Genomic DNA, 27384 nt, shown 5'->3' with positions numbered 1-27384 from the left:
TGGCTCGTAACATGTTTGGCCACGTCACCATCCCTCCTATGAATGTTCTCCTAAATCCGGCGAAATGTTGGGATTGTTGTTTGGGGTATGGGGACCGAAAGGATTTATTCATTTTAATTTATTTTCTCTGCGATGATTTTTTTCTTATGTGTATATTTTTTCTCCTTATTTACGTTTTCATGTTTTTAATTTCTCAGTTATAGAGTTTTCTTTTTGTATTATCTGTGTACAGAACTGGATAATTGATGTACAGCGTTGTCAGATGCAATTGCATGAATGACGCTCTATAAAATGAAATTACAGTATTATCCTGGAAAGACTAAATATCCCAAATCCATAATTTCTGTCAGCTCTTCCTCTGCGACGGGAAAAAGTTGCCACGATGAAAGCGTTTGGATATCTCTCCCTTTCATCTCACCTCACAGAGTCCAAGGGGCCGTTCATAAATGACGTCACGCGATTTTGGACAATTTTTGACCCCCCTGGACATATTTCCCAGTCAGCCGAGGTCAATCAAAACTGGGCAGTGTCCCGTAACAATGTTCAACACATGCCAGTTCCCTGCCTTGGTCAAACCCAGAGAGGCGTCAAACCTAAGTGCCAAAATCCTCAGTGTTGGGACAAATACTAATTTACAGATACTTGATGAAGGTTTCCCAACGCGGTGCCATTTATTGGGGTTGTTTGACTATACTTCACCATGCTGGTCAGGGAGGGTGGCAACGGCTGGTTGTGTTTCTCCCCGCCACGATGTAGTCATATCGGAGGGTCAAACTCGCTCCACCAGGTGCATAGCTGAGTGCACTCACCACTGTGTCACATGCCAAGCGAAAACACATCTATATTTGCCAAGTCTTGTGTTTGGTTTGTTTATTACAATGTTACGATCCAACTGTCTAATTCTGCAACACGCACAATGCCAGCACGGACATTCATTTCAAAACAAAAAAAATGAACCCGTAAAAACAAAGTTTTTCACTATAAATCCTTTATATGCGTGGCATCGGTTTTATTTTATTGTTCATTTCTGTTTTTCTTGAGTAAGAGTTTCATTTTTATCACATTGGTATTTTAAATTAAAATGAAAAAAAACATTTTCCTAAAAAGTGGAAAATGTTGGAAAAAAATTTTCGCGAAAATAAATTGTCACGCACAACGAGTCTGTGTGCAAAATGTCAGCTCGATTGGATCACGGGAAGTGGGTTAAAAAACGACCGAAAGATTTGCACGGTCGTAAGCGCGCAAGCAAGCAAGTGAACTTAATATAAAGGATTTAAAAAAGTGGACACTCAACTGTTCTTTCATCACTCATCTTTATTACCAAACTGTCAACAGGTTCCAGATCACATTGACCGCGGCAGACATTTACATTAAGCGTGTGCACTCTTCATGTTGGGATTAAATACAATAAAAACATCGTGGTTCCTCAGCAGTTAGGTTTCAGGATATAAACGTTGCCGTACAGAATGTCGCCAAGAACACAAACAGGCTAAGCTTCACGTCCAATTCAGCACGACGCTTGCGCAAGACGGCTTTGGATGAGCCTAACAGTAACAATGTGCCCACAAAAGAGCTAAACATGCGAGGTCAACTGAAATTTCCTAACATGCCCATTTTAAAACACTTGTCTCCATTTGCCACTTCGCAAAGGGTCCTTCGATGTACAAAAACCATCGCTGGGTATGGCAACTACTGGAAAGGCATCCTGGGCCACCGATTAAATATTTCAATGTCAGCAAACAACCTCCATTCGCCTTGAAACTGCATAATACTCATTACCCAAATGTGTTTATTAAACAACACTTTTCGTGATACTGGGTTGGCAGCGGTGTATACGCACAACACATTCATCAATAACACCGGTGATGTTTTTGGCAATAGCCCGTTTTCTCTGCTATGAAAAAGGGCCATTACACAAAATATTACTGATTTAAAAAAAACTTTCATGGTATTTTTTATAGATGGACGTGTAGAATTGTAAATTTTTATTGGCTGCTATAGAACGGATTGTTTTCCACACTTCCAAACTTTACATTTTCCAATCTGTGTTCATGTCATTTTTGTAAACAGAAAATAACAATCGATTTTCTGGAATTCACCGAGTCAAGGACAAGAGGGCAAGAACCATTTGGCCAAAAGGTTGCCCCCCATATAAAGGTAAAGAACGCATGCAGCAGAACACTCAACCATTTAGCAAAATCAGCACACGAAACATGACAAGTCAGAGGGTCGATAACGATAAAAAAGACAAACTAAAGTGCATACCTTTAATAAGAAGGCAGCTTTACCATCTGTAGGTGTTGTTTTAAGCCCGTGATATAGTTTCTCTAAAATGCAGGGGAGCAATTTTAAACATCGGTCCACACGAGAAGCAGCTCACAATCATTAGGAACGGCGAGAAGATCCACACGATCAAGAGGGGAAGTTGTAGAAAACACGTGGAACCCTTCTGCAGTACTAGTCAAGCCATAACAGCGGTAATGTGCATGCATCCAAAGTGCATGGCGATCACACAGGGTGGTCCGTGTATCGATACCCCACGAAAATAAGGGAGGCATCAAAGAGGAAAGTATTTTAATTCAAAGCCTCGACATGTATCCCATTCTGAATACAGGTACAGGCGAGATTAACTCTCCCCCCTGTGATATAGAGCAATTGGTTCATGAATAATCAATCGCTCAGTTGATACGATGGGTTGTTGAAAAGCAGTGAGGTGTCTAAACGGCTCCGTCCGTGTGTATATTGAGCTAAATGCCATCCACGCACGCGTCTCTTTGAAGTTAACGTTGCATTGAATGAAATATTCCAAAGAGATAGCAGACATACCCTGTCAACAACTCATGCCATCAATAACAAAATGCAGTCACAATGTGGAGAAGTCAACGGACCAGGATGTATAAACCGACATAGTTTTGGCATGGCACTGTTTGCTGGTAAAACTTGAACAGTTTTTGATTACGGTTGAAAACCATGAAAATAGCCCTGATGTTCAGACATGTAGTACTGTGTACACATATACACACACACACAATCAAGGACCCACTGCACAGTATTGGTCACTCCTACCCATACATATATACAAATAGAAGTACTGTACCAAATTTGGACTTTCACTGCATTTGATCCGAAATATTATTAAATGCCCTGCATAAAGAAAAAACAAAATCACTCTTAGATTGTCACATTAAATCAGTCCACATCGACGTTGCTGCCAAACAGTCAAGGAATTGTTTTCTTTTTAAATTACAAAATTACAATACTGAAATTAATTTACAAAATGTACACCACACACACACAACAAAATCATTGTTACAAAAACGGTAAACAAAAGTGATGCGTTAACCAAGTCAGGGTGATTCATACCTAAGTCTCAAGTTGCACAGAAAGTGCTGGAGCCGTTTCATTTCCCGACCAAATTTCCTTGGCGCATGTAAACCCCGGTAATTCCACAAGGTACCGTACTCTGGGGCTAGCAATGGTCTACTCGAAAATTACCTTGCAATCGACAACGCTTTACAAACCACGGATATTAAAAGAGCACCAGCGGGCAGCCTCCAAATGTACGAGGCCGACGAGGGTACGTGCGCCTGATATATTTTGAGCGCGCATGCAGATATAATAAAAACAACAGTCACAATCACTGCAATGTACAATACGTTGAAACGAACGGGCTAGTTTATTAACTCCCCCCCCCCATACTCCTTACAAACGGGTACACCACGTGCCAGCACGAACAGGTCTGCCACAGAACGTCGAACGACAGGTTGCACGTGGTGGGGTAAAGTCTGGCCAACGTGGAAGAGTAGGCCAAATACCCCCTGGAGGCGGCTCTCCAGAGCTCACTCAAGTGGAGGCCTTCCATCGGTGGGTGACATGAGCAAGAAATGACCTTCAGTTTTTTTTTTTTCAAGAAGGAAAGGAACAAGGCGATGGGTGATGGACTGGGCTTCAGAAAATAATGAGCAGGACTCAGATTGTTTGGCGGGGATAAGCCTGGGAAAGCAGCGATTAAGGGACCCTTACGATTGAATCACAACGCTCCCCTGCCTTTACAAAACACCCCCCCCCCCCATGTACCATCAGCACCCCAACAATAACAAAGTGAGTTGAAGGTCAAACGTCGACCATCTCTATATTTTCACAGTGTAACTTATAGCTGGTGAATACTCGGTTATTAAATAAATAAACAAAATATATAATATGCAAGGACCTTTTCGATAATAGAGACACTGCGTATTGAATCAGTGCAGTTTTTGCCTGCTTAGAGAGAGTATATGTTGCATAATCAAAGTCGAGGAATCCAGAGACGTGCAATGGTTTTCAAATCTTGCCACACCACAAAATGTGGAACGGAAGATCCACTTGCAAATAAGAGGCTGTACGTGGTGGACTCTATATATTTTAGTACAAAAGCTTTCCAGGACACGCACGGAGTTGAATTTGGTCCTTTTGGCACTTCACCAAAATGTTACTTAACACCGAAACCCCACAAAAACGAAGAAATGTTTTCACCAAAATACGAATGATATGGCTTCACTGAAAGATCCGATTTGTTTTTGAACTGTGGTGTTGTCATTAAAGCAAAGGCACGAGCCACGGTATCTTGTAAGGTCAGCCTCACTTGGCCGCTCTGATCTGTTGGTGTTGTTTTTCGTCCTGTGTACCTACCCGGCCAAGAAACCTCAACCCATTCATCAATAACACCGTGGTCTTCATAGGGAAAAGGAGAATGACTGGCTCATGTTTTTGAGCAATGGCCCTTCTGCATAGAACACCACTTCTGTGACCTCTCTCCGTGCTTCGAAGGAGGGCCATTGCATGAAACGTCACTGATTATATACTTTATTTTTGTTATTTATCCTTGTGCACCACTACCCAATAAGGCAGCATCAGCATCACCAAATGATTTGTCTACTCAATCAAGGTTGCATAAAGGACAGCCAGCAAAGCAAAAGAAGAGATTCATAGCTCATCGGATTCCTGCAGTTTAAAGCAAGATTCTGATTCTTAAAAACAAACCGCAAACTGGCACTTCCTTGCATGGCTGAAACAAAGAGTGACTGCCCCAATGCTGCTCATGGCATAAAACAGAGTGATGTGGATGCAGCACCACCTATAATAATAATATACAGCATACTAGTCCATGCCTTAGAACATGGTCACAATACTCCAGGTAATTACTTTCATCAACTTTATGTTGCCAACTTTTGAAAGTCCAAATTATTTATATTCTGGACTAAAAAGGTAAGAGAATGCCGATTAGTACAAAAACAGATCGTGTTATTTGTAGAAATATTACATATATTTGTTTCGGCGTGTTTACTGTAATATAACAGCATTATTGTGCTCAAACTATAAAATAAAACATTTGCAAACATCCTCTTTGTTAACTTAAAACGCAGGGGTAGTTACTGTATGTCGTCATGCTGGAGGGTTAATGACAAGAAGTTTGGATTAAAATCACTGCGTGGCCTAAGCCAAGAACAAATATTGAGAACTGCATTGTTGTTAATACACCACGTGATACACCGTTGGTGAGGTCACGACATGGAAATGTGAACATTTGAATCGCAAGTGAATGTGCTACCCCAGGGGCCGGCAACCTACGGCTCTTTTAGAACTGCTTCGTGACGTTATTTAATAAGGACCACCTTCCAGTGTTCACATGCATTGCGACTCTTGAAATATTGAGTTATTTAGCGAATTCGAAAAAAATTGCTATACTTGTTATTTTGGTTGCCTACCCCTGTGCTACCCTCTAAGATATACATATTTGTTTGTCTTGAATTTTACAAATGGAAATGCTTGTGTTGTAAAATATGGCCACTCTGCACTTGTGGCAGGTAAGTAATGAACTCTATTAGGCAATGTTCCATCTCATCTTTTTGGGGTCTGATTTGAAGGAAATGCACATGATTACATGGTAAATCTGAGAAAATTATAAGATTTTAACATTGTTTCAGCCGTCTCCCTAACGCCTATCAAAACAGTATGTGCAAGAGCACACTTCTAGTTGAAGTTTTTTTAAACACTTTATGTATGCATGGTGAACAATTTTGATGTATCCCTTTAAGTAATTCAACTGCATAGGTATTCGCGGATGCGAGGGACAGTTCTCCGATGCGTATTCGGGTCGTACCGCATGTTGTTCGGCACAATGTCCGACGCTTGGCTCCACATACTGGGAGCCTTTTTGGGAAATGATGAACCCAAGTAGCTCCCAGCACTCGCAGCGAACACGTCGGGCATCGTGCCCTAACAACACAATGCGGTACACGTATGTATGTTGAACTTCAGTTTGCACCGTACGCAGCCAACGGTGCTGATTGAAGGTGCGGGACAAACCCGAAACCACTTCAGAGTCCCTTAATTTATTTGTTATTCACAAGCAGAATGAAAAGATGTGGTGGCAATAATGTTCTGTACTGCGAAAAGTAAGGTCATGCATGGTGAGACCATTTACACTGCCTTTCCACAATCGATGGGCATGCATACCCAATGAAAACAGCAAGATTCTTGTCAGTAGATGAAGTTTATCACACCTTTAATCCTTCAAATGTCCTATCAATAACTCACAGAGATATGTCGAGGATGACTCTCCATTGCCTGTTTTTTGTTTAAGCCAGCGCTTCCATTTTGATAATTATCTAAAATGTTACCAAAGTTTTAAGGCAAATGGCAAAGTTCGCCTGCTATGCTGTATAGACAAACGTTATCTCCAATCGCTTTGAGTCTCAACTCCGATGCCATTTCACACGAAGCTGAAACACAGCTCAGCGTACGATGTCCTTTACGAAAAATGTCGATTATCTTTAATTTCGGGCATGCATAATCACGCGCACACCAGCGGTGCCCAAATCGAAAAGGTGTCTCCCTGCGACCGGAGTTTCACTGGGCACTCACCTGCCTCATAAATACAGCTTTCAAAACGAAGAGTTAATTAATTACAGCACGGCAATTTGTTTTGACGGTCTCCAGGGTCTCCCTTGCATCTGGAACAACACGTGGAAGTCTCGCCGGGCCATCACAGTTTCACAACGTACGATCGAACGAACAAACGAAAATGAAACCAAGGCTGCTTTCCCCTTGGCCGGCGCATTAACAAATCAGCGACTGGGAAAATCGTTTTGGGCGACGGACGGCGTTAGATGGTCATGTGGAACGAGTCTGTGAGCCACGCCCCCCGGAGCCCCATCGCCGACGACGAGAATCCGGAGTGCGCAGCCGGCGACGAAGGAGGCGTCATCGCCGACGTCGCAGCGCCGGACGAGGAGGGGGACGGGCGGGAGAGGGAGCCGCGTGGCGACGGCCGGTCCAGCTCGAAGTCGTCGTCGAAGCAGCCGTTCATGTCGAGCGAGGAGAGCGGCGCGTCGGGTGTGGAGGCCGGGCCGCACGGCCCCAGGTCCTGCACCAGCCCCTTGTACTCCTGGATGCCTTCGTGCAGTGACCACAGCTGGCACAGCAGGGACATGTCCAGCTGGCGCAGGCCCAGCTGTGCAGGGGGACACAGTCGGGACGGGGTTAATGGCTCACGGTCTCAGTGGAGTTTCACTAAAATACATTGATGTCAAATTGCCAATGGCTGTTAAACGAGGCGAGTAAGCGGACAACGCTTCCTTCAATTCAATAAAAGCGTTTAGCACACATCCCATCAGCCAGCACGGCCTTATGGGAGTACAGAATGTTCAGCAGCATTGGTTTGAGCCAGTGGTGGTGAACTTCCAGATGTACACAGCATAGGCAAATTCCTGTAGAGTACAGTCAAAATAATCATCAGCCATGATTCATCCGCTGCTAGATTTGGTCTGCTTGAGTCGTCGCCATCTCTCACGGTCTCATGTAAGTGTGTACTGTATGTTTAATTTATTTTGCACCGTACGTAGCCAACCACACGAATCAAGAGGTGCGGGTGAAGGACAAGAAACTTAACACAAAAAGCAGTTGTAAACAAACTAGTTTTCAATCTAGGTGATTTAAAAGTTCATAGCTCCCTGCGGCTTCCTAATATCGGAAGAAAGAACGTTCCAGACGGCCGCAGGAGCGCATCTGAAAGTGCGCGATGCATTGCCCGTCTTTGTTTGATTGGCTAGCCAAAAACCGCTACTGCTGCGAGGAGTGGCCGTCTGGAACTCTCTTCCTTCTGATATTAGGAAGCCACTGGAGCTATGCACTTCTAAATCATCTAGATTGAAAACGAATTTCTGTGCTTAATTTGTTACAACAATCCGTTGAGCTCCTTCACAGGAGCGGATTTGAGCATGGAGAGGGTGCATGCTTGGATTTACACCGAGACAGGTCGAGGAGAACGAAGGACTAGAGAACGTGCACACGGAAGCGACATCATATGTTGGTTGTTAAGACAACTGCGTGGAAATGAGCAGAACACATCGCTAGAAGGGATGACGGACGGGCCAGTGGTTGAGACTAACAAGACGACGTCCATCACGGAGCACAGTACAAGCTATTCGGTTCCCGCTGCGGCAGTTTTGCAAAAGAAAAAACACGTGTTTGGGTGACCGTCTGACCCCCCACGAATGCCTCTCCACCCACACTGTGAAAACTCATTCCACTTCGGTGAGGACAATCCCCACATTAACTTCTGGAATTTAAATGTTTACAAAAAAATTCCAACGACTCATTGCACCTCAATGAGTCCATCATACCCACTTGAATCTGACATGATCTGCCGCTCAACCCTATCTGTAACAAGATACTCTGTAGATGTGCACAGCCCTCTTGCCAAGCCACTGCTGGATGAGGGGCTCCGAACATGGGGGTGGTTCCTTGAGGATACTTCACTAAACTTCAATAACTCCTGAGGAAGGACAGTCAGCCCGATTTCCACTCGGCAACATGAAATCTATTTTAAAAAATTTAGTTAACATGTCATTTACTGTACATTAGAGCAGCATGCTCCGCATTCCAATTTCTTCACTGACCCAGGAAATTCTTCCCGAGTTTCAGGACTTTTTTTTTCGAGTGAGGTCACGCTTTGGTATACAGTATTTCAAATCAAACCGGGCGATTGAATTTCTTGCATGCAGCAGACGGGAGCTTCTGCTGAACAAAAAATACGAAATGCTCAACGACGTCGTTGAGCATCGGTGCTGGGCCGCGCGCACGGGGAAAGTCTCCCGATTCGGTAGCGGGGAAGAAGCGAAACCTGCAGCGGGCATCGTTCGGTTTAAGCAAAGACTTTGAAACTCAACAAGGCGCAGTTTGGCAGGGCGCACCTCGAGGCCTCCGTACACTGTAGCGTGCAGAGTGGCGCCCGTCGGGTGACACTTTCCATTTTGTTTCCCGAGAAAATTGCCATAATACAGAAAAGTGGAGGGAAAGCCATTTGAAGTCAAGAGAGGCCCGACATGTATGTGTGTGTCATACATTAATCTCACTTCCACTCCTGCCTGCACTTGTCTGGTTTCTCTCAACCACCTTGACCTAGTACCGCTTAAAACGAAAACAACAATGATCTCGCCGATATGACGCTGTGCGTGACGTGCCTCGCGACTTATGAAGCGAAGTAAAATCCTCAATGTACCCATAAGAATTTCTACCGAATCCTACAAATCCTCAGAATCCGGTATAAGTTACGCGCCGCCGTCTGTTCCCGGAGACAGACCAGGCGGCGTAATTGTGTTGGCACATGTTCCCATAAAGAGAGGAGTGTTGTAAACCCTGCTCTGCGTGGTGTGTGTATATCTGAAGCACTTCTTGCACAACTACTTTTTGCACAACTACTGTTTGCCGTAACAATTAAAACCGTAAGCTCGAGTGAATGCGTTTAACTGCGGCGCGTTTGTAATCATCGAAAGTGCCGAAATTAAATACCGTATTTCATTACATTAATTCGACCGAATTGTTACATTAAGGTGCCACTTCACTGATTGAGGATGTACATTTCAGGTGCTTGAAAGAAGTGCCGGTAATCGTGAGAGCAACCGTGAAGTGATTTTTTTTTAACTCGGGCACAGCATGTCAACCAATTAGTGCTGCCATTCAGAGAGGAATCATTTTGTCCACCTTTCTTCTTGACAAGGCAGAGACTGGCCCATAAAACACCACCGCGAGTTGCCACCTTGAGTGAGCGCGTGTGGGCTCTCATCATTGCCACCAGATGTCGGTACAAATCAATTCCTGCCACCTGAACACATATGCCGATTCCCAGGCTGTGCAGGTCAATTCCAGGAAAGTGGAAAACTCTTAAGAGGATATTTATATCGTGGAATATTTTCGATTTCTCAAATGACGCAGTTTTTTTTTACCTCTTATTTCTATTTGTTTCATTACTGTGCTTTATTTATTTCTTTTTGTAATTTTGGTGGCCCGAGTTACAAATGAGGCTCATGGCTGGTTTCTTGAGATCTCTCTCACCTGGTTACACAAAATCAACTTGAAACTTGAGAGTGGATATTTGGACTGGTTCAGATTTCACTAGATAATAATATCAGGCATAGCCGGGGAATCAAACTCAGGTCACTCGTTTCAGGACGCATTGCGCCAACCACCGCCACAGTATTTCAACAACAATATAATTAAAGGTTTTCATACGGTGCATATAATTTTAGCAAACAAGGCTATTACTCTACCCTGATAGCCATGGATGCTATTAATACCAGTCTGTTGGCTAATTGGGAAGGAAACAAGTTCATGGTCACAATAAATCGTAGGAAAAAAACTAATTTAAACACTAAACATTTACAGCCAGCCACCATCTCTGCATGGGCCCGCAAGCATATGCAATTGACTCCACACAAATTAGAGATGCTCACAACGTGTGCTTTAAGCCAAATGAAATTAGCTAAATTGAGCATGCGTAGAGCCGTTCGACCATCTGTTATCGTCGGACATGGCCACGGCCATTCAAGCTCCAAGCAACAGATTCTATGACGGCATGCAGTATACACTGGTTAGCGTGCGGTGCTATGAATCTGCCAGCCTGATTTGATTAACAGAAACGGCTAACATCAGTGGCGAGTGATATCTGAAACGGTGCTGCCCTCTCCCCTCCGTCACCGTTTCGCTACGACCATCGACGTTAAATATGGTCAAAAGGCCCAAATGACCAAAATGTAACGGTGAGGCCAACATCCAGCGGTGGATTGAGAATGGCTGGAATGTATTTTTATTTTATCCTTCGCTACGCGACGTACGTCCTGCATAAATATCGCCGGGCAAAACCAAACAAATATTTAATTCCAAACAAGATGACCTTGTAGCCCATACACAGCGGAAATGCCTCGGATATTCGAGCCGCATAAAACGAGTGAGATAAATGTACAATGCGATACGGTTTATTTGTTCATGGAAGATAGATAGGATGGGCAGAGGGAAGGAAGGAGGATGAGGGGGGGGGGCCTGTTAGCCCGGAGGCTGGGTTACACGGGAAATTGCAGATTATGCCGAGTATAGCTCCTCACAGATTACAGCGGACTTCCCCTTACCCACAAACTTGAATGTTTTTAATTGAAACGTGCACAGTGTTCGCAGTAGCACATATTGGGTGGAAAATCCATTATACCCGGGATGCAAACACGCATCGTGCATATGATGCGAGTAAAAATTAAGCATTTATTGTACATATCCGCAATATTACCCACAAATTTGCTCCAATTATAATCCGCAAAAAATTGCAGATAGTCGCGGATCAACGTGAGAATAGGGCATGGCACGGATAACCGGGAGCTGTTGCCGACCCTGCAGCTCCCCCGGATAACAAGAGTTGTGGATAAGAGGAGTTGTATTGTAAATATATGTGCCCCTCTTCAGTGCCGCGCTGGCGGAGGCGACGCACCACGGGGTCACGTCCTGTAATTGAAACACGACCGCCGGCGAGCCAGACGCGCGCCCACACAGCCATGTCAGCGGCGATGGCTTCTTGCGGTTGCGGGCAGGGCAAGGGTGGTGGGGGGGTGAATGTTGTGAGATGGGGTAGGGACAGGACGTGAGTGGGGGGGTGGATCGCGTGATGTGGCAGCTGGGCACAGATGCGGGTCAGATAACAGGGCCAAACAAGAAAACCATTTACTGCATGTGTTTATAGTGCAAACAACTGGCAGCTACCACATGGCAGAGGAACCCAAGTTCCGCCACCGTTCCGGCTCTGCAGGAACAAGCTCACCCGGCAGCCAAGTTAGCCGGGCCCAGAAGCAACTCCTGCCAACGCAATGCCACATCTTTGCTGTGTATCCTGGATACAAATTCGAAACTAATAAAGTAATAAAATAACCCATTTATTCTCCGTTCCTCTCTCTCTCCTTCTAATAGACAAGTTGACTGTCAAGAAAGGAAAGCGGGCTTGGGTAGGGCAAGAGACGGAGGATGGGGTGGGCAGCCCAAGGAGGGAAACAGATTTTAGCGGTCCTCCGTGGTGGAGTGGCGGAGTGGATTGGTCACGGCTACCCAGTAAACATGGAACGCTGGGCCAACGTTGGGCCAACGTCGGGAAAACGATAGTCCAACGGTTCCAACTACACGCCAACGTTGGCCCAACGTTACATGCTTACCAGGTTTACGATGATAAATTAAAACCAACATTTCTGCAGATCAGTAAACGGTACTGTTTGAAGTTGTACGTACATCTGTCAACTGAATGTTAATCAATTTGATCTGGCACATTCATTGTTTGGAAAATGACACCAAATAGGTGGTATCTTAAAAATAGCGATGTAACAATTCATTGAGTAGAATCAACAGCTATGGTCACGTTACAAACATTACAATTATGTCTAAGAAGCAAACGTATGCTTTATGAAAACTAGATGCAAAATTAATCGAATGTACCCTTGAGCTAATAAGAACGAGAGAACACACGAGACATGCAGTACTAATGGTAAATACGGCACAAACAATACCAATACATTTTTTTTGGTAAAGTTTAATTAAAGCTCGACTCCAAATCAAGATATTTAATTTAATAACATGTTTCTCTCGCTTTACGCAGGTTCAGCTTGTGCGATTTCTATCCAAACTTCTATCAACGCAGTTTGAAATTCACTCTTACGCGGCTGGGCGGTCGTACGTTGGACACCACTGTGTGTGTACTGCGTGCGCCACGCTGACTCGCCCCGACTGGACATCTGTGAAAAAAATGCTTCGTAGCTCATCGGATTCCTCCTGCAGCCCAAATAAAAATTGCGATTCTGGCGGGCAGTCGTCTCGTGCGCCATTCTTGTTTAATCGCGTAAAGCGCGGGGAAACTGGTACCAGGACATCGAATTATTGCACGCACAATTAAAATGCGCAAGCAAGCGTGTCTCGGTTTAATGCCTGCCAATAGTCCGAGACAGATGGAAACAGATGGAGATCAATCCACTTGCTCTTCTGTCCTCTCCTGGCGAGCCAGGGTATGGTGACATCGATGGCCAAAGGGGAGTTGTGGCATGACATTTGTGCGATCCGCCAAACTCTCGCTGCCACGGTGCCGGGCTATCGGCACGCCGCGCCGCCTACGACAAGCCAACGAAATAAAAACGAAGCCACTGTGCCGACGGAGGACGGGGACACTGTACGCGTTGGGGAGAGATTTCCCTAAAACAGACCCCCCCCCCCTAGCCACGAATTGGCGTTGTGAAACCGACACACGAAGACGTCGACACGACCGACGGCGTTCACAGCCTCTTGGACGTGGGACTTTTCTGCCTTATTAAACCATTACCATTCACACCACCACCACCAAATGACCTCCGACGTTTTTTTTTACTCACGAAATGACAAGGGCTGCGCACTTACAGCCAAGACTGCAGCGCCACGACACCGACATTACCAGCGGAAGAATTTAAAATAGACTACATTACTTTTTTATGCAACATATTTGCTAACGTGTCATCTATATTTAAGAGATATGATATTACCTTGGAATATGTGAACGTAAATTAAGTCACCACTATTATTATCACCGCGTCCTTTATCGCCTCGGGAAAGCCTCGCCGAGCCTCAACTCTTTTTTCAGGAGGGTATTGCTAAATTCTGGATAAAGCTACAGATCGATGTTGACATAAAAGGACATGGAAGATGAAAACAAGCAACAGATATTGCACACTGTGGCACAAAACAGCGGTGCTTATTGCAAGTAAAAAAATGCGTCATATTTCTAAACTTTATTGCCTCCCTTGTGAAATAGTCTGATCTCATTGGGCTCTTGCATGGTGACAGCCTTCGTGCATGTGCGTAGGGTCCGCTTGCGTACGCCTGTGTGTAGGTGAAGCGGTGGTGTAGTGGTTAACACACAGCACTGCCAACCCCCGTGACCCGAGTTCTTTCCCCGCTCACGACGAACATCGGTGGGAAACATGGGAACAGAATGCTGGGCTTTCTCTCACGCAACTCGGCCTTGAACGAGTGCCTGGACCGGTGCGTAAACATCAGCGGTGCGAGCCACGCCATCGCTTCTTGAACCGTGCCGGCGTTCATTCGGTCCTCGCCGACAGCACTTGCCCCAACAATGTGCCGAGGCCACGGCGGGAGATCTTTGTCTGTAACACCTTCGCCTCCGCGTGGGAACGGGCAGAGTGCTATTATCTTCGCAGTCTCTTATATCGCGCAGAGTGACGACAAAAAGAAATCTAGCGCTGGCCAAAAGTTAACCAGACATTGCCAAAGCAAGCAAAAGCCCCCCCCCCCGCCCCCACACATTTCTACAGGTGTCACGGTTTTTTCTCTCCAAACAATTAACTGAAGACGATGTACACCACCATCCCTACACCAGTGTCAATGCGTCCGAGGCAGACAAAGCGTTTACAGGTGCATGCGCGCACGCGCTTCCTCGGGCGCTCCGTCTGGGTCTTGTTCCCCGCCGTGCGCACCGCCGCGAGTCGAAGGAGACCGTTCTAAATCACCGACGATCTCTAGGACGCTGCGGCGGCTTTAAAAGGCGATTATTTCGAGACTATTCGAACACAGCCCCGTGGCGCATACACGACAATGCGGTTATTGTTCGTGTGGAGAGGCCGATGTGGAAAGTGCGAATGTCCTCGAGCTGTCCCGGCTGTAACAAGAGGCTTGAATCCGGCACCCTCCCCCCACCCCTGAGATACGCGATGCCATCTGTCACCTCCGGGTTTCCCGCAGCCCCCAACCGAACCCCCACCAACCACGGGCCAAGCAAAACCCATAAAGTGGCGTCTTCTTCGTCTTTTTCTTCTCGCGCAGCTCGTAAATCAAGTCGCAAAAACCACCGCCAACTTTTCAAACGGTACTGACAATAGGTCGGACGGACGACGGACGGGACAATTAAAAGTGTGTTTTGTTGTTTTTGTTTCGGGACAAATGAAAGGAACCGCAGAGAGAGAAAGTCCGAACAGAGAATGGGCTTGACGACATAAGAGACCGGTGCCAAAAAGATGTTGCACACTACTTGAGCATATTTCGCGCTACAACACAGAGGAAAGTGGACAAACAACAAAAGACTCAAACGTGCAGCGGTCACCCACTAACGGGGCTATCTGCCCCAAGGATTGTGACGGCGGTTGATGGCGATCCACACACGGGCGCACCATCCACCAACCGGGATGATCAGGGGGGCTGTTTTGTTGCCGCGCTCGCTACTGTACATCCCCTAATCGGTTGACCCGCGCGGCAGCTGTTGGCCTCTCACCACGCCGAGCACCCTGCAACGTCGGCGGCCTTCTGCCAATTGCGCTGCTGAATTATTCAGTCACACGCTCGCACGCTCGGCCACGTGCACGCGACGGTCTCTGCAATTAAAGATCAGTACCTGCGTACGAATAGGAGGGCGATTTTATTACGCACAATGGCGAATACAACGGTCTTACGTTGCGCGTTGGCGTGGCGCGTATGCACGTAAGAACGCGTTCGAGGCATTATAGCGATTGTCGGATTATTCTGAAAATCCTGGTCGTGCCAATTATATTTCCGATGATCCGAAATTGTGATGTCACCGAGAGTGACATCACTTTCATGGTGTCGCATCTGTGCCTTTCCAGCCAAAAGTGGCGTCACATGATGTCACTTTTTCCTAAATTAAAATTAAAAAATATTGTTTTTCTGTTGGATCTCTACATCAAGATATAAATGTCGGGGATAAATATGAAGTTATTACATTTAGTGCATAGAGAACAAAAATTAACAGCATTTAATCAGTTTAAATACCAAAATATGAAAACATGCAATGAATCCGAAATTTGGCCTTAAAACCGCAGCATGTCACATGACATCCGGTGACATCACTTTTGTTAGCACGGAGTCGCATTCCATTATCACGTAATGGGAATCATCCAAACGCCTGAGAGCCGAGTGAATGCATTATAAGGTCATCGCGCTCATTACACACAAAGTGCTTGCCACAATCAACCACAATATTTTGCTGATCTCGTCAAGGAGTATAAACCATCACGCGAACTCCGCTCATCCTCACAGCAAGCAGCTTTTGGCTAACCATCGATCAAAGATGGTCACCGCACCGCGCGCTTTAAGGTGTGCTTCAACGACCGCCTGAAATGTTCTTCCTTCTGATATTAGGAAGCCACTGAAGCTACGCAATTTTAAATCATCTAGATTGAAAACTCAATTTGTTAGAACTCCTTTTTATGTTTAGTTTCTTGTCCTTCCCCGACGCCTCTGATTTGCACGGTTGGCTATGTACGGTACAAAAGAAGTTCAACACACGTACATACAAAGCAATCCAAACAAGTGCTGAACAAATCAAAAGGACGCGAAATTGGAAACCGATCCCCCGCGTACATACCATCTCCTTGCGGAGCAGAGCCAGCGCCAACTCCATGTTGCCGGGACGTCCGGCGAGCAGGCGAGAGTCTCCCGCGGTGCCGCCCCCGCCGCCCCCGCCGCCACGCCGGGCCCGGCTCAGGTCGTCCTGGATCATGGAGCGCTTGGTGCACATGCGCTCGAGGTCACGCCACGAGCCCCCGCTCGAGTTGAGGAGGCCGCTGAGGCTCTTGGGCAGCGGGGGCAGCCCGTCGAGGCGGGCTGGCACCATCAGCTGCGGCCGGGTGCTGCGTCCGTTCATGGTGCCGCCCGGCCCTGCGGGTAGGGGCCCGCAATGTGCCCGAGTCTGCGCCCCCAGCACCACTCTGTCGAGGGAGAGGACGCGGCGCGTTGTTTTTAACACGTCGCGCAGAACGCTCGCGAGCATCGTCAGCCACACAACGGGCCGGACGCAGCGCGCCTTGAGGCTCAAGCGAGCCTCTCCTCGGGGTTAACCAGGTTGTACCGCGGGGGGCTTTTTCTTTTGGTCCGACGTTTCGCTCCACCTGCTCGGAGCTTCTTCGCAGGCTGAAATGTCGGACACCGCGCCCAACAACAAGCGGTAACAACCCCAAAACGATATTTAAGAGCTCTAGCGCACAACCGCGGAAACCTCTGGAGGTATAGGGCGGTATTGTTATAGAAGTGACTAACGATTTGTGCACGTACATATACAGTCCTGTTGTCAATGTACAGCTGAATGAAGACTTCCCCACACCGTGTGGATTATGGGAGTTATTTGACCATACTTCACTATACTGGTCAGCGCGAATTGGCAGAGTGCACAAACTTAGGAACACAGTACCGTACAACAATGTCATCTGCTGCACTGTCCTCTGGTGACAATGTAGTCCTGCAAAGGAGTGTGCTGCGGCATAGAGGTGTAACATGTCACTGGACGAGAAAATGTTGGATAACACTCATCACCTTTGGGGGTCCCGAACCAGAATTGGTAATTCCACGTGCACATGGCCAGAGATAATATCCTAGGGAACATGCAACGTTGAGCCAACATTGGTCCAACCACATGCCATGGTTGACCCAACGTTGCACGTTTACTGTGACATCAACAAGCCTCGTGGCTGTTGTTACGTATCAAATGGGAGCGATGGTTCACGCCTGTAATCCAGCACTTTGGAGGCAAGTGTTATTGGGTCTGAAGAGATTTTGTGAGAATACTAAGCCTGCTAGGCTCAGCCGTGGCCAGAAAGACATCGGTACAGTGGACCAGCCTAGGCGGAGCTTTGAGTGTTGGGATTACCACCCTATGTGTGTGTGGGGTTTCTCCAGGTACCCTTTGGTTTCCTACCAAATGCCAAATAACCTAATATGCAGGATCCTCCTGAGAAACGGCGTGTTGAGACTCAGGAGGCGCTGATCTGGATTAAAGGACATTTTTGCTCCGTAATTAACATAACTGGTCTGATTCGCTCACAAGTGACGATATCACATTAATCCCTCGATTTAAGAAGGAAACTGGAGGATTGCACCACAAATCTGACTGTCGCCTGACTGATGCTAGAAGTAATTACTGGCGAAACATCATACTCGAATTGTAAATGTTGTGGATTTACTCACCAACACACCGGTGTGCTGTACTAGTGACGAATTGGCCTCGTTCTGTTTACGTGACGAACCTTACCAGTTGGCTGTTGTGTGGTGGCGGGTTTATCGACACATTCATATTTACGCGATCCAACTCAAAAACCTCTTATGGGTGACTGATTTGCCAAGGCAGAAAAATACAATCCTTATGCTGGATGTCAATAAAGGTAAGTTTAATTGCCGTATTGATTGGCAAATGTCTGTATGATGTAATTAAAAATACAGAACTGTATATGCAAAAAAAAACTGTTAAAGCAAATGATCGGCAAGTCGCGTGTGATGAGATAAATTGTTACCCACGCTTCATCCAAGACTTCTGGCCAGTGTGGACGTGTAGGCAAACATACCACGCTAAGAATCTTGATTTAAATTTCGATTTAAAGCTTTCGTGACTGCAGGGATTCATCTTCTTGGTTCTTTCGGTAAAGTCACGTAGAAACGTGACGGTAAAAAAGAAAAAAAAAACGGTAAAGTCACGTAGAAACGTGACTTTCTACGTGACTTTACCGAAAGAACCAAGAAGATGAATCTTGATTTAGTTTGGAGGAATCCGACGAACTTCAAAACTCTTGTTCGCAGATGTCCAGGGGTTCTCTCGAGTCTGGAGAGTGACCGTCCGATGGACTAGGAACATTTGTTGTATTTTGTGCTGAACAACTCCAGGGCTCAAAAGTGCATTTTACCCACGACAATAATCATCCAAGGACAATCTTTGCAGAGAGAGAGAGAGAAAGGATGGGGGTAGGAGAGAAAAAGTTGAGTGAGTAGAGAGGGGAGAGAGAGTGAGAGAGTGGAGTAAGATAGATCGAGAGAGAGGGGGGAGATAGTGAGAGATATAGAGTGGAGTAAGAGATAGGGGAGCGAGAGAGAGGGGGGGGGGGAAGAATAAGAAGAGATTTTAGATGAACGAAGCAAAGTGCCGACTACACCGAGCATCTTAAAGAGAAGAAAAAAAAAGAAAAAGACAAAAAAGGGAGAGAGAGAAAGCCTCGAATCTTGGGATGGTGGTAAAGGCACAAGGCACTATGCCCCATATGTACGCCGAATCCAACTGGCCGCATTCACCTGCAGTTTAACCACATTGCAAAGCTGACCCTTTGTGTTCACGTCCCTTTGTCTCCATTGTGCACAGCAGCTGTCTGCAGCCTGCAGCCAAATGCTCGTCGACTCTATACAGTTCGGCTTTATACCAGCAGCTATATCACAGTCGTCGCCTATGGACCACACACAACCACGCTCTCCTACCCCATGACCTTATATGACCATGCCATGCGGTGAACCCTATAACATTTGTACGAATGCACGGCGCGCGAGTAAATGGTAACGGCGTAGCCCTGCAATTGCTTGCTCACGATCACTGCTGGCGGAAGGGTCTCCACTACAGGGAGCTCTGAAGAGCCGCTCTCGAGGGTATTTGGCCTACTCTTCCACACGCATGTACACATCCTAATAAAGCGCCCAACCGGGTTACAATGTTGTATGGCGGTGTAGGGGTGGAGTGGTGGTGCAGTGGTTAGCACACAACGGTAATTGGCGAGCGACGTACGAAACAGTCCTGGGTCACCCCCTTCACCAATCCGCATCGCCCAGCGTGGTGAAGTATGGTGAAACCACTCCCATGAACATTACAGCATGGGGGGACCTTCATCCAGCAGAGGATTGACAAAGGTCTGCACATCATTATTGTTGTTATAACTACTGCAATACGACCGGAGCGCGTATGTTTTCCTATTCACATTTAATCGCATGGAACACGATACATCGGTAAAAACAGCATCGGCTTATCTGACAGCCATGTAGTTATTAAGCAATATTTAAGTAACCGCTTTACTGTAATTTAATACCCTCTCTGGACTTACTTCCTTCCCCTCTACCTCCCTCGTCTCATGTAGCTCTATTCCTCTCTCTCTCTCTCTGCGTTCTGCTCCAGCAAACCAAGCCCTTGCGTCCGAGACTCCAGGCAACCTCTGCTGAATGGGAGGTTGCCCCTTCTCTGCTGCTCTCTCTCGAAGACTGAAATTTCAGCTCGCTGGTTGCCAGGGCTGTTGAGACCCTCCCCAGTGTCCAATTCTGGCTGAAAATCATCATCATAATCATCTTCTTCTTCGCTTCCTTTGACTCTCCATCCGTGCTGCGTGCTTTCATTCAAACATCGAGTTATCACTAATTGCACTCATCGCACTTTCTCGTATCTCATCCCTTATTCCTTGGCCTCCAAAATACAAAATATTATTTTTAAATCCCTCCGAGTCAAACTCCGTTAAGATTAGCGTAATTGATGCAGAGCATCAATTATGTCCATACACACATTTACACAAATTGTGAATTGTTTATTATTGTAATGAAATCGGGGGACGAATGTCCCCCCCTGCTTATAAACATCAATCTCCAAATAAACAGCAATGCTCGGACATTCTGCAACGTGAAAGCATTAAACTATAATAGAGTAGCACAGAGTAATGAATGCATTTGATCTCCGAAGCAGAGTAATGTGCACGTGAGGTGGCCAGGAATTGGACCATATATGGTGCTACAGCGGTGGATTGTTTAATTTATTGCCGTGTGGAACTTTTGAGCGTTACCCAACCATACGTGTGGGTCATCCCCAGGCTCTCTGGTTTCTTTCACTTGACACTCATTCAAAGAATGTGCTCCATATCACAATGTGGCAGGACTCTCCTGGAAAAGTGTCTTGAGATTCAGGGAGGCTTTCTTTGCAAAAATAATGGACATTATTATAAGTGATATAATCAGCAATTACCCATCAACTTATGGATGATGGCCACCGTATTTGCCATCCTGTGATGCCGCAATCACCGTCACGCCTGCAAGTAAGGAGCTGATATGATCGCTCCATCTCCAGGATGGTGGTCCTCTTGGGCAGATTCCCTTCCTCTGGCTTCCATACCACCAATAGTCGTGTCCACGGGCTATCATATCCACTCGTAACTCATGTGTCCTGGCCAAGATCGCTTACCTGTCTTAACAGTCCACAATGTCTCCAATTCGGGTGTGTTTTCTGACCCATGTGTTCGTCTGTCTGTGTCTCAGTGTAATTCCCAGTAAAAATAAATAAATCTCCATGCTTCTGTGCATGCTTTTCAGGGTTTTCTTCCTGCTGTCAAATTCTATGTTTCTGATCCATATGGCAAACGTTCGACTTGAAGCACACTTAGGTATATTGATTTTCATCACCACGTTCAATTTAGCAAATGCACTTCTGCCTGCTCTTCTTTGCATATTTAAAGTCATTATTTTCATCCTGGTTCACATTCAATAATTGCCCAAAGTATACATCATCAGTTTCGTTTCCCAGCAATATCCAGATATCAATGATTTACTTTTTGTCCAGCAAAAGAATTATTATGACTACTCAATCTCAACTCCATCAAAACAAGCTTCGGTTTAAAAAAAAAATGCCCCGTGTTTTGGCATCTTTGCATCAGCTGGCACACACACAAACAGACAAAACAGGGCACTCTTCGGCTTGGACAGATGACAATCCATGAAAAGTGGCAAGAAAGGTTAAGGTGCAGCCCTGCAATTGCTAGCTCATGCCACTCATGGCAGAAGGAGCCTAATCTACCATGCTGGCCAGACGTATCAGAGAAGCCGTGGGAGTACAAAGACAAAGATCCACCGTATAGCCTTAAACAGACTGTTGGGGCAAGTGCTGTTAGCGAGCACCTATGAAGGCCGGCACGGCACACGAGGGGGTGGGTGGGTGGGTGGCCAGCACCACGCCCATGGGAGTACCCACACTTCACCCCACCACACGCCACCTGCCGATAGACTCAATGAGGATGTACCCCATTAATACTGATTGAGATGTAGGGGTCGGGGGAATGTAAGACTCACTGCCCCCTTCCCCCCGTATTTTACAGCTATTGTTGGGGGGCTGCGTCTTATAATCCGGTAGATGTGTGCGCTGCCCAGATGTATCCACTCTCATTGACACACCGGGCACACGTTCGGAGTGAGACTTACTCTCTGCAGCGTCATATAATCCCATCATTCATTATCCGCGAAGCTGGCATTTCGAAGACAACCTCAATAATGTAACCACAGTAAATACGCAATCAGCCTCTTTCCCATTTACCTCTCTCTAAAAAAGCACGTTAGTATGTTTGTTTCACACACATCTCATCAGCCAGACGGCATTAGGGTGTGGGTATTGCACACACAGACACACAATTTCAACAGCACCGATTCTGCGGAACCGGCTTCCACGTCTCGCGTCTCATCAGCAGTCAACCAAAGTCACCGCTGCCGAACGTGTCGCACGTGTGCCTGCTGTGTGCCTCTGTGGGGCTCTCACCGTCTCTCCCCGATGACGGTGGTCCTCGTGTCTCTCCTCGTCTCCTCCGTGTTTGCCTCCTTTTGTGTTGTTGTTGTTGTTGTCGTCCACGTGCGAGACGAGGACGGAACGGAGAGGGGCCGGCTCGCCACTCCACGCCACTGGCGAGTGACAATGATGCCGCTGCTGATGGTGCTGGTGGTGCTGGTGGTGGTCGTGATGGTGCTGGTGGTCGTAATGGTGGTGGTGCTGGTGGTGGTGCTGATGGTGGTGGTACTGGTGCTGGTGGTGCTGGTGGTGGTGCTGGTGGTCGTGATGGTGCTGGTGCTGATGGTGCTGGTGGTGGTGCTGGTGGTGGTGCTGATGATGCTGGTGGTGCTGATGATGCTGGTGGTGCTGATGATGGTGGTGGTGCTGATGATGGTGGTGGTGATAATGGTGGTGGTGCTGATGGTGGTGCTGATGGTGGTGGTGCTGATGCTGATGGTGCTGATGGTGGTGGTGCTGCTGGTGGTGGTGCTGATGGTGGTGCTGCTGCTGGTGGTGCTGCTGCTGGTGGTGGTGCTGATGGTGGTGGTGATGCTATCACTGCAACGCGCGTTCGCTACAAAGGGGCGACTCGCACTGCGTTGCTGCGGCGTGGGTTGTGGGAGCCGCTTGTGAATGTGGCCACGTCGTCGTCTTCTTGTTGATGATGATGATGTTGTTGTTGTTGTCGCGAAGTCAAACGCGGTTCGGAACCCCAACGACAGCCGATGGGCCCCAGGCTGGCGACTTCTTCGTGATGAGAAGTGTGCCGGGACAGACAGCCAGAGAGAGAGACGGGGCGGGCGGGGGGGAGATACGCGTACAGCAACTGAACACAAAGCTTTCGTCTTGCCCTATTCCCGCATTACAATCTAGCCCGAGCCGTCGGCTTCAGAGACATTAACGTGAACGCATGGCGTGCGCTGGTGATGATGATGGTGGTGCTGGTGACACATGGAGCATTGTAGGCACACAGCCGACTCCACCGCATCTAACGGTGGAAGTGTGAGACCCAGAGCACAGCCAATGCCTCTTCGTGTCTCTCTCTCTCTCTCCCTTCTCTCTCTCTCGCCCCGCAATAAGCACACTCCAGCTGCCAACTGCTGCCCGCGATTGGATGGAAGAGCCCAGCCCGGGACGCGACTGGGATCATTCCCGCCCACTTCCACGCGTGGAAGAGGAGGAGGAGCGAATGCCGTGGAAGAGAGACCAAAGGCCAGCCCCCATCCATACATTTGCATGGGTTCCATTAGCCTCCATCTCACTCCACCCACCACCCCCCCAACTCTTGTCTGGCTCATGGGAGGGAAGCGTGTGTGGGGTGGCTGACCCTGCCCGGTCGGTCGTTGGTCATGCAGGCATTGTGGTGGTGGTGGAGGGGGGATTGGAATATTGGCTGCGTATGTGCAATGCTTAAAAAGACAGAGAGTGGTGATGCTGCTCCTGCTGCTGCTGCGTTGGCAGTGATGCACAAGCACAAATCATTAACAAACGAAACAGAACCTCAACACATATTCGTCTGTAGCGCTGCTTTAAAAGGCAGAATACAATCTCTCCAGCCTGCTAGGAAGGACCATTGCCCGAAACGTCGCCTATCGTACTTTCCCCCCCGTTTGAGGCAGTGTTATTAGCGGATGTAACGCGATTTCGAGCTGTGGTCTACGATTAATTTCGTAATCGATTGCCTGACCGATTGTGATTTAAATGACTCACTTAATAGAATAATGGGATCCCCTATTTTCGAGCAAATTGGCCATTTAAAAATAAATTATATCCATTAAGTAGGATTAATTGTGATTTTAAGCTTTCGTGACTGCAGGAATCCATACTCTTTGGTTCTTACGGTAAAGTCACGTAGGTAGAAAAAATAATAGATCACGACGTTTCGATCGCAACACAAGCAATCGTCATCAGGTGGGACAACTTCAGCAGTTTTTTCTTGCTGTGGTTGTCCCACCTGATGACGATTGCTTGTGCTGCGATCGAAACGTCGTGATCTATTATTTTTTCTACCTACGTGACTTGAGGATAAATTGTCTCCATAAATACGTATGTACGTTATATATAAATTTTTATAAAGTCCATCAGCCTGTTTGCTTTCTAGAGCAACATTATCAAGCAGAAAATTTGTTTGAGCAAAGAAACTCGATCAGTTTAGACCTGGGCCTCATCAGCAGAGCTGCCAGATTGCCAGATGATATTGGCAAGAGTACTCCATAATCGAAGCTATGTATGGGCTGTCCGTAACGCAGCGCTGAGTGTATCCACTGCTTGCTTGTTCAGTGCGGGGTGTTGGAGGCTGTGATAATAGACGTGGGAGCATAGAGTTGTAGAACATTTATACATTTAGTTTTTACTGCCCTCTGCTGTCCACTGCGCAACTTCAGAACTTTTGCGGCCTTGTGTACGAAGTGTTAAACCATTGCAGGTCGAGTGAAACAAACATTCCTCGTATTTTATTTTCAAGTTTCTGAATTTGTATGGATTTATGAGTAAGTTTGGAGGATCATACAGGTGTAGCAGCCCCTCCCCTCTTATGTCACTACACAGGTATGGAGAAAGCCCTCTTACCTGCAGGACATAGAGTACAGCAAGTAGGTGTGTAGACTACATCTACACAGAGTTTAAATTTGAGAACGAGTACTACCCGCTGATTTCCTATGTGCAAAACATACATGTTGCCATATATCCCCGAAAAATGTGATCGTCACCAAAGTGAATATTGAGACTTGCCTTGGCTGGCCTGGCCTAAGCACCAAGCTAATCTGCAGGAGATAGAGTGCAAAGTCGGAGTCTTGCCTATCTGTCAATGCATATTTTGGGGCGCCTTTATCTGACTTCCCAATGTGTAAAAACAAACTACTGTACTGCAATTGGCAAACATCCCACAATCAAGACACTCATAAACTTAATTTTGAAATTTGATGATGCTTGTCTGGGTAACATATGCAATGTAATTATGGTTTAGTTGGGATTTTTTATCGTTATTAAACCTAATTACATAAAGAATTGTGTTTATTCGGCGCTTAAATTCCGTGGGCATATTCAAGCGCCTGACAAAGCACAAGACCTCAACAATACATCATCACGCACAACAAAGCTAAAACATAAATGGGAGAAACCTGAGGCTGTGAATCTCTGGGTGAGTCGAGTGAGCGACGTCACAGAAACAAGTGAAAAACTTCGCACACACAACAGAGAACAACAACAACCAACAGCACCACCTGTGCCCACCAACCACCAACCCACAACACCTCCACCAGTCAGACACCCACTCAATTACCACCACCACCCGATCACCACCAACCACAAATCCACACCACCTCCACCAGTCAGACACCCCACTCAATCACTACCACCAACCACTCGATCACCACCAATCCATGTCATTTCCATCCGATTACCGCCAACCATCTCCACCACCTACTCTGGTATACCACCTCCACCATTCTAGATTTGAAGCTTTCGTAACTGCAAGGATTCATACTCTTAGGTTGTTTCGGTAAAGTCACTTAGGAAAAAAAAAATCAAATAATTAAAGTAAAAAGAATAGAAATCATAATTTTATTTCTATTATTATTTCTATTATTTTTACTTTTATTATTTATTTTTACCTACGTGACTTTACCGAAACAACCTAAGAGTACACCTCCACCATACCAACAATCCACCCAATCACCACCACCACCACCCGACTATCCACCCCCTACCACTAACAGTGCCACCGTGGTGCAACAGCTGCAACGCGTTGGGAGAAGCCCCCAAGCTATGACATGCCAGGTGGGCTCAGCCCTCTACTAAATGCCGCTAAATCCAATAAATGCTCAAATTTATCTCGATCGTAATGGCAAAACAACAAAAATAATAATTGCCACCCAATTTACTTTAAATGGGCGTGCGACCGTTTTAACGTTACCCTTTGAACGCTTTTATTTCACTGCTCACTGCTGTTTGCCAACAGTGCCCGTGCCCAGGGCACGCAGGGTGTTGAACGGCAGCAGCTGCATTCCGTTCCCAACCCGTGCCCACGCCCGCTTTAAGCTCTGGCCCGTGTCCACGGCACTTAATTCCCTGCCCGATTCACAAACATCCCGTGACAACCATCTCTACATTCGCTCGTGTAAATAATTCAGTATTTATAGCTCAACTTTGCCTGCATTTAGCTTAACTTTGGACAAACACAAGACATTTCTTGCTTGCAACCACGATGTTTTATTTACGTGGAAAGATGGGCCATCATTAATGGGAGGCACAATTGAGATGAGCTCAACTGATGCGTACCTTCAAAATTTAACATTGGGAAAAATCGCAGTAAATTCCACCGCATTTTGCAGTCGCTACTCTCCTCCTGCCGGATCGTCAACCTATTGCTGTCTGCCACCTTGGCCCTGACATCTGCGCCTTGAGTATGACGGTTACCACCTGTCCATGCTTGGCCCGTGACAGTCTGGCAATTGGCGTCTACGTTCGCGCGGTAGGACTCTATTTGTGCCGAGATATGTTCCTGGTATTGTGTTGAAAGTTACTGCAGTGTGCTGACACGATAACAATGCCCCGGTTCGGTCTGTGGAAAAGGTGGTGATCCTATAGACTATCCCACCATCTGGTTCTTCGAACTTGCCCTTTCACTCTTAAATTCTGACTCCCCGGCCGTTCCACCCCTCCAATGGCTGTCTCGATAAGTACTGTAATGCAAATCTGCGTTGACAATTCGCTTGGAGGTGCATGGGGGG

The 27384-nt window shown here is 46.7% G+C and overlaps 1 protein-coding gene across 1 annotated transcript; it reads right to left on the bottom strand.

Annotated features, from left to right (window-relative positions):
* Window positions 1-980: 980 nt before the first annotated feature.
* Window positions 981-23485, bottom strand: LOC133352555 (protein FAM89A-like). The gene is made up of 3 exons (XM_061568268.1): window positions 22646-23485; window positions 16706-17048; window positions 981-7492 (listed from the first exon to the last, which is right to left on the bottom strand). The coding sequence occupies exons 2-3, from the start codon at window positions 16982-16984 to the stop codon at window positions 7145-7147; spliced, it is 627 nt and encodes a 208-aa protein (XP_061424252.1). The 5' UTR covers window positions 16985-17048; window positions 22646-23485; the 3' UTR covers window positions 981-7144.
* Window positions 23486-27384: the final 3899 nt, after the last annotated feature.

Source organism: Lethenteron reissneri, chromosome 41 (assembly GCF_015708825.2).
Source record: "Lethenteron reissneri isolate LAM-NWPU_2019-01 chromosome 41, ASM1570882v1, whole genome shotgun sequence".
NCBI classification, from domain to species: Eukaryota; Metazoa; Chordata; class Hyperoartia; order Petromyzontiformes; family Petromyzontidae; genus Lethenteron; species Lethenteron reissneri.
This window is presented reverse-complemented; position numbering and strand designations above follow the sequence as displayed.

What these genes read in the sequence shown, in the direction of transcription:
- LOC133352555 (XM_061568268.1), bottom strand. Translation starts at nt 16,984, where the DNA reads ATGAACGGACGCAGCACCCGGCCGCAGCTGATGGTGCCAGCCCGCCTC. An exon ending in CTCTGCTCCGCAAGGAGATG is followed by an intron (nt 7,493 to 16,705) that starts GTATGTACGCGG and finishes CCCCCTGCACAG; the next exon opens with CTGGGCCTGCGCCAGCTGGA.